The sequence below is a fragment of the Dunckerocampus dactyliophorus genome, chromosome 1 (genome assembly GCF_027744805.1).
Source record: "Dunckerocampus dactyliophorus isolate RoL2022-P2 chromosome 1, RoL_Ddac_1.1, whole genome shotgun sequence".
Taxonomy (NCBI): domain Eukaryota; kingdom Metazoa; phylum Chordata; class Actinopteri; order Syngnathiformes; family Syngnathidae; genus Dunckerocampus; species Dunckerocampus dactyliophorus.
In genome coordinates this window covers 42,157,645-42,170,277 of record NC_072819.1, presented here as the reverse complement: position 1 = coordinate 42,170,277, position 12,633 = coordinate 42,157,645, and the positions used below count along the sequence as shown (strand labels likewise).

The window sequence follows — 12,633 nt, the reverse complement described above, 5'->3', positions numbered from 1 at the left end:
ACAAACTGCAAATGAAAGTGAAGTAAACTTCTTTGCTGTGAATTACATTTACTGTTAATCTTGGTTCCGTATGTACGTCTTTAAATCGTATGGTAAAAGACAAAGCTACATGCTATCAGCTATGTAGCCGTCAGTCTAACAGATAATATAACATTATACAGTTTTTCATGTTGTCGGTAAAGTTTTCATGTGTGTTTGAATGACATCTGCTTTGATTTGTGTGGTAGTGATGCTCAGTAGTAGTGATCAGTGGCATAGTAAAAAAATAAAAAATACGCCATTGTGGTACTTCGCCTTCACTATTTAAAACTGTCTGCTACTTTGTGACTTCTCAAATGTTGTTTATGGACATTCCAGGGTTACTTTTAGTTGTTGGTTGCTCTCTCTCATATACTTCTTAAACTACAGTATCTACCGTCGTGTCATTGTTGTTGTATACTTACCACTGACTAACGAAATACACACGTTTGAGTTTCAGTCTATTTTCATTCATCTATGCATACAAAAATGGAAGTTTTGGTGTTGAAATACGGCTGTTTGACGTGTTTCTACACACTGCGATGTGTCCAGGCATCATGTATTAAAATTGTCTTCTTCCACAACATTTTGACATTTATTAAACACGTAGGTTTTATTGTATCCATACTTTGGAACCTCTAACTCACCCCCGTTAGCGTGTTTGTTGGTTAAATACAAAAAATGTACTCGCAATTTAGCCTTGGTTTGCATGCATTCTCCGATTAGCGTACAATATGGCGCACATCTTATCCTGTTCATTAATACACTCTGTGAGTACATCTACATTCTTCATATATTTTTGATCAGAAAACTTCTTTGTTAGCATCCTATTAGCTAGCGAACAAATTGGCAACCAAAAACAGGACTTACGTCGCCCGTCTATGATGTCATTAGTAGTTGACTCTCAAAAGTGTTAATACACAACACGTTTTTATAGTTTTATAATTACAATTTGAAATGCATATAAACGTTGAATGAAAGGGCTACAATTAACATTTAAGGTAACTTTTACCTTCGTTATAGACTACTTTTCCCAAAGGCACAATGTTGCAGGCAATGTGTTCTTTAAAAGAGACACTTATGAAATTATTATTTAATGTTATTTTTTCAGAGAAACCGGTGCAGTTTTATTTAACTTAAAAATAAGCCTCTTGTGTTCATTACATTGTTTGTACAGTTAAACCTTTTTTAATTTATGTGAAATTTGGCCTTCTTTTAAATGCAATTTAGGTGACAAGATAATTGTGTTGAATCAATCGGGAGATTTGCAGGGATTCATTACATTTGATATTCATAAAAACTGGTCTGTTTGACACAATTTAAGGCAATATGAGGTTTGGACATTTGCTGTGAAAAAAATAATTAAAATTGCATAAACGGACCTTACTCAATTTTAATTGAAGACCCTGCCTTAGAGTACTTGATTTTGCATTGCTTTGTCATTTTCAACATAAACAATGCTTCAATTTACTGAGGTTGTGCACACTTCAAAACTTTTCACTGAATGTTGACTGGTGTAATTAAAATAACCAGTCTAATGTGCATTAGATCAACTGGAAATCATCTGACCAAAGAAAGCACGGACTTTTTGCCCTTAAAGTAATACTGATGGTGGGGTAAACAGTTACAGCCTTATAGCATTTTAATTTAAAAGGGAAACCATTCATTTTAAGAACAAAGATTTAAATTATGCTCCCACAGCATATGATACCATGCAAACATATTTGTGGTTTTCTCAGTGAGCTCTAAAGGACAAAAAAAGACTCATGTCCAACATTATGAAGGTAATTGAGAGACAAATGACAAAATCTATACCCTAGATTGGCGTGTCGATGATGGAAAGTTTTGTAGGATTTTACTTTTCATCAAACAGTGATAACCAAAGAAGACGCTCTCAATGAGACCAAGAAAACAAGATTGACTGACTTTATCTATCACCCATTACCAGACCAGGGGGATTTGATATGAGTGATGGTGTTGACAGAAAACGGGAAGTCTCAAAAAGTCGATGGAGGATGAGGCAGCGGTAAGGAAATGTAACCACCGATTGGAAAGCAAAGACATGTTGAAGGAGACATGCGAGACATGTCAGAGTTTGAGGAATAGGCCTACCATACAATACAAATCAAAAAGTCAAGAACATTAAGCAAAAATGTCCAAAAATTAAAAGGCCTGAATTACAGGCCTTTTCACCATGAAATATATTTTAAATAATTAGAGCCTATTTACAATTACCTGTGGCAGCATAGATCTGATATTCTCAATGAATGACAAACTAAAACAAATGAATGTTTGGTAATACAGATAGCCGTCAGGTAATTTAAAAAAAAAATGTTGGCTTTTTTAACTAATGATGATTATGTGCTATAATAGCACAGCAAAATATGAAGCCGGATGGCAATGGCTTTCAGTTATATAACTAATGCAACATCATACTAGCACAATGCAGTCTAACCTGTACCATAACTACAAGGATCTCATGTTTTGTGTACTTTCTTCTTTAGACAAGTGCTGGTTGATTGAAAAAAGCAAGTACTTATGTGTGTGTGTTAATTGCCGAGACTCCAAAAAAAAAAAAAAAAAGCGCCAGTGTCTCTGGAAGGTTGCATGTTATTATTTTGGCCGCTAGAGGGTAGTCATGTTACACCATTAAGAAGTCACTCTACATTAACAATGGGCAACACTACAAAGGGAACTATTTTCTTACCAGTAATGAGGTGAAAAAAATTGAACAAGATATCCTGATTAAAACTGTACATAACGGTCCAGCAATACGTCAAAACCTTACACCACTATGCCATTACCAAGCAAAACCTGCCAGAATCTGAATGTTAAATGTCACAAAGGTAAAGTGTGTGACAACTGACTTGGCTGTGCCTACCTAAACCAATTTTAAGATCTTAGTCAAAATCAAATCTTCATTTGAGGGAAAAATATGCAATGTTAGTTATTTAGTAAACTATCCATAGTTGATTTCAATCTAAGACATTCAAATACAATGAATTATCTGATCAAGATATTTCAGTGTTGGAGTCATGTTCTTTCCGATCACATCCCTTGTGTAATTGTGTTGTTAGTGCTGCACAATTAATTTAAAATTAAATTAAACCAATCTGTGCAACTGTATTAATATGCCGTTCTGCACAGTTTATACAAGCACACAGAAGGTATATTATTACAATGAAGGTACAAAAATCTAGGTGTATTTCTGAAGCACTACTATACTTGTAAGTATAAATCTGAACAATAACGTGATTAGCACTGTAAAATCTCATCATTCAAGCCAATAAGACAATCACAGTTCATGAGTTGTGGCCCGATATTAAACTTGTAATATATTTTGTCATACAAAACAACACAAGACACTTTAAAGCAGGGCTTCTCAAACGTTTTGGGAACATGGACTCCTTGCAGGGGAGATTATTTCCAAGGACCCCATTATAACCCTCATGCTGATTAAAATTGATAATTCTGCCTTCCGTCATTCTCAATCAAACCAAACTCAATATAAATGCTGTCGTAAGCTTAGTCGGTTTGGCCTTCGCATCCCTTGAAGTGGATGGACTTACATTTTTGTCCACTGTGCTATGGAAATGAGCAGCAGGAGTTGCACACTTAAGGCTTCTTTATGCTTTATGCTACATCGTTGTCACTATGCCAGCACTCTTGATGGCGTCTTTATCCTGTTATGCTCTAAGAGTGAGCATGTGACTTGTAATTCTCTGCCAAAACACTTGGGGCAGTGTTTATCTGAGAGTGAGCAAAAACAACATTGACCAGCTGTTCAGGTTCCTCTACTAGTAAAACAATGGCGACTTTTAAAGCAACAACCAGATTGTTGTTGGAGCTGGAACTATTCTGTTTGAAACAGCAGTCACTTTTATTGCACGTTACACCAAAACCAAAGGAAAAGACATTCGTGATCCTGAACGAGTCGAGGCAGAGGACTTGTTTTGGCGGATTTATGTCAAATTTTATGTAAATGCATATCAATTTTGGAAATAAGGACCGTTATTTTATTCCCAAAATAATATATAGTTAGAAATCCCACATTTGATGCTTGTTTATGTTGTGTTTCATTGTGTTTCAGAGAGCGCAACCCTTCTCACTTTGTTCGATGAGCTTTGAACGCACCATAGCTGTGTGCGTGTGCTAACTTTCTCAGACGCTGCAGATAAGACCTAGTGTATGTGCCCCGTTCTTCTGTCACTTCATATTTAGTCTCAAATGCTGATACTGTGTGAGAATACATAAAGGTAAAGTTTGATGACCTTATTGAGCATTAATGTGCATATTTGTTCGGTGCACAACCTCAAGTTAATTAGTACTGGTGGATTGTGCGTCTGTATTCATGTTGTGCTTTTATTTAATGTGCCTGTCTTATTTTTACACAAGAGTTAATTGGATTAGTTCACTAGTGAGGGAATGTCAATATCATGAAATTTTGCAGACCTTCTGACATACTTCGAGAATCCCTGCTTTAAAGAACCATCTCTGTCAAGAAATGTGCATGTAGTGCAAGAAGGCATCATAGCCAAGCACAAAGACACCCAGCACTTGGGATACGTTCAAAAGGCTCCTAACTTCACAGCCAGGTCTCAAGCAGATAGTACTGTTTAGCTTGTTGACTTCCCCTTGACGCAGAGATGAAAATATGCAGCAAGAGAGCACGTGCAGTGATGCCACTGGGCCACTTTTAGCCACAGATCCCAACCAGGCCCACAGACTTTTGGCATTCAGTCAACAGTCTAAACTTGTGTTGCCTCCTGACCTCGACAGAAGTACGAACTTGTTAGAACCACGACTAGTGCGGACCCTTGTGACAACCAAGTGCCAACAGCTCAATCAAGTGATCTGAGAGAAAAATGTGTTATGTGATCTTCAGTGTTGGTGTCACCTGAATGTCCCAAATATTTTTCCTTTCGAATTGAAACCTAAGAAAGGTAAAAAAGGAAATGGTAAAAAAAAAAAATAAATAAAATAAAAAAAACCTTCACCCAACTGTTGCATGGCACTCGTACTTCTTTGCTGGGACTCAAAAAATGTGTAGGATCAAAAGATCCAAGTGAAGTATGAAGGCTTTGACTGACATTGCATTGCTTCTGAAGTGAAATGCACTGAAAAACAAACAAGTTCCTGTTGTATGCAGTGAAATCAGAAAGACTGGGCAGATCTTATGGATATTGACAGTGATTTTCTCTAACCACTGTGCTGTTTCCATTGTGTAAGAATGGGAAAATGCAGCCAATAAAGAACAAAACAACCTCTATAGTGATAACTGTGAGGTGTTTGAATTGTTTGCCTCCTGACAACAATTTGTCTTTGGAACTCCTGATGCCTTACAGTTTAAGACGAGATCCATGTATAAACGTCCACGAGCACATGTATATGGTTGTAAAAAAAAAAAAAAAAAGATTCTATTAAGTCATACCTCTTTTCTATCTGTGCATTGCTTGAATTACAGATGTCGATTACATTAACCCGTTTCACTTATTTTGGTTTTAAGACATAAATAAACTGTATGCTTCCTTCTGTAAAAGGCAAGTGATAAAATGTATCAAGGAATTTTTCTTCATGTCAACTATCTCACTTTCAGTGCAGGGAAGGGTTGGTGTGTAGTAACCTTTGCTGGCTCACAAGCATTGGTCCGATGTAGGAAATATGACTGTAAGGCAAAATTATACATTTTGTAGCAAGTGACAGTTGCTGTTAGTTTATATACTTTCTAGAAACAATTGGTCATTCCACTGTGAACGACCCCATAATCACACCAAACCACGTCCATTAAAGATCTTGTTGCAAGTATACTCAGCAGAAAACCAAATGAATTTGTTGGAAAGCTTGCTGTTGGTTATAGCTAGGTATTAAGTACAGCATCACCCGCTACTCAGTGAATGTTGAATAACTTTTTCTAGATGTGACTTCATACATCCTACACTGTCCAGTGTTGTAATTTCCCGTTGTTGTCAATTTTGTTTCACTTCAGTGTATTGCCGTTCAAGTGTGTGAAAGGTTTGGCGTGAACGGTGTATTTTTAAAATGGCCTAAAAAGGCTGGAAAACCAAAAGTCAAATTGCCCAGCCAATAAGTGTACTATACCCTCAGGTGTGAAGAAAAATACAAAATAGATTTTAGCACAAAAAAAAAAAGCGTGGAAATATTGAACAGCTTTTTCAACTCTATGTCCGACAGTTCTTGCATGTCGCTGAATGTTTTTTGTTTGGCCCTGTGAAAAAAATATCACTTTGGGGCCCCACCAAAAAAACAAAACAAAACAAAAAAAAAAACTCAAGTAATGTTTTACTATTTTCCAAGGTCCCTGTCAGTCAGGGGCTCTCTGAATCATCACTCTCCTGACCAGGCTTTTTGTTTGCAGTGTGTGATCTTTACGCAATAAATTGTCTTCCTTTGCAGCTTTGTAGAAGATGGATGACCTCATAAAGGCACATGGGGAGGCTGTATGTACACATTGTAGTCACTCAGCTGACAATTTAAATCATCAGTGGCAATGTAACCAAAAGAATCTCACTCATTGTCATGTGGACCGCAAATTCATCCTCCATCTCTATATAATTTAATAAGGTCCTATCAATCCTAACCCTGCTATGTCATAAACAAATCGTCCAAGAGTATGTATGTACAGTAGTTTGTGATGAGAGATACAGCATTAAGGTTCTGACAAAAGTCAAAGCATGATGCTGGGGCAAGGATTGCTGTAAGTTATTGTGATGCAAGGTGTTTACGACTTGAATGTATGTGTTGTAAGAGGCCTTTTCCAATGCAGTATGTAAACAGTAGGTTATTGTGATGCAAGGTGTTTGACTTGAATGTATGTGTTGTAAGAGGCCTTTTCTGATGCAGTATGTAAAAAAAATCCAATATGTCCTCACAGAAGCATCTAAGTGAATTACCAATGATGCGAACATATCATCATTGGCAAGGAACACAAGATAAATCAGTATGAATATAGCGGCACTGTTGATTTGGGAAAAGGCTTGTTCTCATCCTCGTCATAGGCAATGATCACAACCTAATCAGTATGAATATATTGGACTGAAGTTGGGAAAAGGCTTGCTCTCCAAGAGCCCGAAATTCTGCCTGTGCTGTTCTGCAACATGTGTGCAACTGAAACAGTTGACTAACACGAGGTTGACGACTTTTTCCACAATTGTCCATGTGTGTATGCGTTTGTAAAATTGTCCTTCCAACTGTGTTCCTTAATTACACTAAAAGGGAATGACACGACAACTAATGAATTCCAATAACCTGCTGTGTACCTTTAAGCATTCTGAAATAGTTCATGTTCCTTTGTACAAAAGAGTAAAGGCTGACCATCTCTATGTTTGCCTAACATAACCTTCAGGATCTTTTCTGATGTCAAATCAGATGGAAACATGCAAAAAAAATCCTTATATTTAAAATTGCAATGAATCGTGTGTTGGGAGCGTAAGGCGTTCATACAAGCTCAAAGTCATTTGTGCATCTGCTCAGTGCAGATCAAATGGTTTAATGCCATGGACTATACATGCATCTGCATGTACGTATATATGTAAATAGGGAGTGGTTGATGAACATACACCTGTCTGTTTCCTGTACCCAATAGCAAGGCACAACCCGCCGCCAAACTGATCAGGGGCACATTCACTGTCCCTTCGTTTTGTTTTCATGCTCATTGAACCCATTTTTGCAGGCACGTGGATTACATCTATGTGTTTATGTACTGTGTGTAAAAATAACACACAACAGAGTGTAAAGAGATTTTCCCTTTGGGACTAAAAAAAAAGTAGAATAAATAAAAAAAAATAGTTTATGAGAAGAGATTCATCTCAGGCAACAAGTATGCCTAAATGACAAAGTTGTGAATTTTACCATGGATTCAAGCCCCGTTTTCCTCAGCTTGGGCTGTCCATGATAAACACATGCACCCTATGTTCTTGGATGATTCGTGCCTCACCAGACAGTGAAGTCTTCAAATATGACTGGAATTGACTGTATCAGTCCCTTCAGTCAACTGCGGTTTTAAAATAAAAACTGTACACATTTTGAGTGTGTGCTTGCTTCGTGAAAACCCTCAAGACTGCGGGAGACCTTTTGTGTGCTGAAAATCATCACTTGATCAGTGTTAGGATGTGTATTCCGAATGCATTAAAGGCCGCTGCCTACCCGATACCATCTCAAGAAGTACTGCTGTGCAGTGCTTGGTTTTCCATTTATATGAGACTAAATGTGTTGATTTATATGCTGGTATCCCAGTATGTTAGGACTGTGTTTCAGCACAAGTTGTCTCTTAAAATTTGACAAAAGAACAAAATAATATACTTACCCACTGCTGACCCATGTTACTTATTAGTGATCCAAAAGATTTCTGTTTGTATCATTGTTGTGCATGATTGTGTTACTTGTGCAAAGAGGTAGGACATCTACTGCTAAAGGTGGCACTTGCGTTAACATTGCTGTCTGATTAGGAAGAGTGTGAGTAGTGAATGGTACATACACGCTGTGTACAACTTAGATGATGGTAGCGAAGTGGCCTGAACTTCTGTGAGAGTGGGGTCACAGGCTTTGGTGGATGTAGCCTCTGTCTGCGTTCCATCACCTTCCATCAGCTCCTCCTTTTTGGCATTTTCCTCAGCTTTTGCAGCTAACCTTGCAGACACCCTACTACACTGACCCTGAGAGGAAAATATTTGCACTTGTCAAATATTCATAATTCTAGATCACTTTGTTTAAATGGAGTTACTCTCATTACCTTTGCAGCAGGTGTTGTAGGTGAAGCTTTTCTCTGCATTCCACCTGTAGGTTTGGGCACCTTTGTGTCAGAGAGGGACTGCATAGTGAAAGTAGCATGCTGAATAATGCAGTCAGTGCCGCAATAAACAGAGCCCTGTAAAGCTGGTCTGGTGCATCCTGGTCCGATACATAGCGGAAGTGAGCTATCTGCCGCCATCGCCACACCAGGTCCACGTCCAGGTTCAGAACTTATTGCAGAAGCCTCCTCTATATCATTCTCCTCCAACTCTACAGTCTTCTGAAACCAGATTTTTATCTTAAGGCCAGACCTCCATCAGCAAATTTCAAATAACAAAAAAACTACAAGTACAAAGGAATTCATGATTAAAAATACTGCCATGGTGTGTAACTGGAAAAGGATATTTTTGTGATTAATGGAATGTGGGCATTATTACATTTTTTTTTTACCTTCAGGGAGTCCTGCTCCTCTTGTCCCTCTGGTTTGTCTCCAGAAGGAATAAGTGATAAGTCTGCAGGCAAAGTATATGGTTCTGGCTGGGTGTGGACTTCAGACTGGGATTGGCTGAGCTTCTTTGTAGTGCAGGGTGGGCAAACATACTCTGTACGGCCTTCGGTTTCACTGACACCAACACAGTCGCCATGGAAACACTCTTGACAACTGTCACAGGAGACCATAAACCTAAGAACAGGGACACAAATGCAGAGATAGGGAAGTTTAATAATGTGTACACGGAGCTCCTTCCAGAAGATAATTTATCACTCAAACAGTGATAAATTACTTTATCCTAAAGTAATTAGTACCTTTTATTGTGTTTTTGTCGACAGATGCAGTACAGAGCACTGGGATCGTAAGTCTTGGCAGTAAATATGCTTGAATGTTCCATAACATCTTTATCTTTGTTGTATTGCTCGTCTGCCTCCTCTGGTGCATCATCATACTGGCCTGTAGTTGTGTCTTTATTCTGCTCCACATCTGTGTCTATAATAATACAGTCTGAGCTTGTTTGCTGAACAGGACTCAGCGTGACAACAGAGTGCGCAAGATATGTGTCCATTTCAGGTGTGTGCAGGTCATTATCTTTATGCTCCCTTTGTAGGTGCTGCAGCTGCCCTTCTGATGGATTAACAAGCATTACATCATCGTCCTCATCACACGCCACTAATGACTCAACCTCAACTACCTTACCCCTCCCTCTGCCCCTCCCTCTGCCTTTACCCTTTCCTCGTCCTCTTCCTCTACCTCTGGCCCTTCCTCTTCCGCCTCTCCCTGCACTGGTTCCCTGCTTGGATTTAGATTGCACTTGCTCCTCGATTTGTATCGAAGTCGTTTCATCGCTTTCCTCGTCTTGGCTTGAGATCAAAACTACATCTACATCTCCACTTGCCACCTTCTCTGTTGGCATTGGCTGCAGAATTCCATCATTATCAGGACGTCCCCTGAGCTCAGATATCTCTGTGTCATCTGAAACTAGTAAAGGAGGAGGCTCTGTGGTATCAGAAACTCCCAAAATATCTGGAATTGCCAAATCATCAGACATGTCCATTGACAAACCCTCATCCCCACCAAGAAGGGAGAAAGCAGTGTCAAAGGCAGACCCAATGTCCTGCCACATGGTTGGGTCAAGGCACCCTCCCACAGTGGATAAAGCTGGTTTGGTTTCCTCTGAACCTGGTGAAGATGGGGCAGACCACTCGAGGTCATCCATAACGGTCAGAGATGCTTGAGGAGCTTGGGCGACCTTGTTGTCTTTAAAGGCCGATGGTGTCTGAGTAGAACGCCGGCTTCTGGCCCTCCGCACAGGTGAAGGACTATGGGTTACATCTCCAACTTCTTCGATGAACTCTCGTTGAGCTATCGTTGATCGTCTGAAACCCCATGACTTTCTAAGTTGGGACAATCCTGGTTTATCACCTGAAGGTTCTGACTGGCTCTGTTGCTCCTCTACAAAAACAAATCACCACATCAACAAATATAGATAAATTTTGTCATGATAATTTAGAACAGTTGCTTCACAGATTATTGCCATGTATTTCACCTGAGCTGGCATTTGTGAGGCTGTTATTCTCCATTGGTTCCACAGTAACACCAGCAGTAATTAATGAAGGCTGCCCAAAATAAAATACATTACTTATTAGCATGCAAGCTAAATACATATACTGTTGCACCGAAAAATATTCAAATATTCAACAATATATATATATATATATATATATAAAAAATCATTAATGTAAATTATATTTGATACGTTTATGAACTTGCAGTTGCATGTAATGATCCAATGAAACAGAAAAAAACGTCAACATATCACATACTATACATAAACATACATATTACAAATGGTCAGTATTTACTGAAAGCATGTACATTTTGAAAATAAATGTTTACAATGGGGGTAAATTATTTTGAGTGCAACTGTACATGTATGCGATGTAAAGTCCTCAGTCATCAAGGAAAATGCACAAAATGTGAACGTAATGGAAATTTAAAAACAGACACTTATTACATACATTAATGTAATTAATACATTAATGTAACTTTCGCAGACTATTGGATATTTTAAATCTCATCTTTCTCTTATTGTGTAAAGGAATTATGTCAACTTATGTATGTTTAAGAGACTATTACAATGGCAATGATTTGTTGTTCAAAAGTCCAACACTGACAAGACATACGCTAGACCAGGGATTTCCAACCAGTAGCTCAGAAGCTACAAGTAGCTCACCAAAGGGTCAAAAGGTATTTGAGTATTTTTATAACTGTTCAATTGAGACATAATGACTCCATTTAAAGACAAATTACCACAAAATACAATAAAGGCAATGACCACACTGTTGGGAGTGGAGATGTGCTTTGTAAATAAAGTACATTTGAAATGTTGACAGTCATATAAATGAAACACAAACGGCTCACCTATCCGTTCGATTTGTCTAAGTAGCTCTAATAGTGATGAAAGTTGGGAGACACCTGCACAGAAATATAAGATGGACACAATTGTTTTAGTCGTTTTCATACAAAATGTGAGGCCAACATTTTATGTGGAAAAAAACAAGCGTATTCAGGTTGTTTGGGTTGAAATAAGCTTTTAAAATACATCTTACAAAAAAGGAGAGGCTCTCTGCCATTTTCATTGAGTAAAAGTATCTCACAGATGAAAAAAGGTGGGAGACCGCTGCGTTAGACTTAACCACCGTTAAAACTAAATCCAACGTCACTCATATTTCGTTTCTGGGGTTTCACCGACAGGCTAATTTCACTTTTGGATGTGACAACACAAAAATCGTGCACCCACGAAAAATCATCGTTAACTATAGTCAACCCATAAGCGTCCAAAAACTGTAGATTTCAAAGACATTCGTTTAACACAAAAATAAACAAAAGCAATTATAGTACTCATTGTCACATTAAAGATTCAGAGCACTTAGAAAAGAAGCTTTCGTGCCTACTCTGCAATACCGCAAATGATCCGATTATGCCGAAGGTAGAGCAACCGACATTGCGTGAAGCTCGTTTGGCTAAAAGCTAGTTGGCCTCAATCTCATATAATACGATACGCTACCGACTGTATTCAACACTGCTACTTTAAACTACTGATAGGCGTTTCGGATTGATGCCACGACAAAGGCTGAACGCATACCTTCGGCATAAGTCATATATCATCCGTTTAAGACTGGAATTGACCCTTTAGCTTGTTTGCACAATCATCCATTTTCTTGACCGTGCTGCCGTTGAGAATATCGCGAGAACATCTAGCACGTTCCCGGAGCTTGCTTCCTGTTTGCGTTAAAAGGAGGTAGTGACGTCATGTAGGCACAAGCCGGATGTATGGGTGGTACATAAGTAACCCTTCAAAACCAAACAAGCCA

At 38.5% G+C, this 12,633-nt stretch overlaps 1 protein-coding gene across 4 annotated transcripts in view; it reads right to left on the bottom strand.

The window, feature by feature from the left end:
- Positions 1–12,520, bottom strand: part of si:ch73-181d5.4 (death-inducer obliterator 1) — a 30,833-nt gene extending 18,313 nt beyond the window's left edge. Inside the window, exons 1-7 of one of the 4 annotated variants that reach the window (XM_054780446.1) lie at positions 12,405–12,520; positions 11,681–11,734; positions 10,806–10,875; positions 9,571–10,711; positions 9,217–9,448; positions 8,768–9,046; positions 8,513–8,690 (exon numbers count right to left, since the gene is read on the bottom strand). In XM_054780446.1, coding sequence (XP_054636421.1) covers positions 8,513–8,690; positions 8,768–9,046; positions 9,217–9,448; positions 9,571–10,711; positions 10,806–10,839 — 1,864 coding nt within the window. In that variant the 5' untranslated portion in view covers positions 10,840–10,875; positions 11,681–11,734; positions 12,405–12,520. Of the gene's footprint in view, positions 1–8,512; positions 8,691–8,767; positions 9,047–9,216; positions 9,449–9,570; positions 10,712–10,805; positions 10,876–11,680; positions 11,735–11,868 lie in introns of all 4 variants that reach the window. The other 3 variants (XM_054780438.1, XM_054780423.1, XM_054780431.1) reach the window with 3 other exon arrangements.
- Positions 12,521–12,633: the final 113 nt, after the last annotated feature.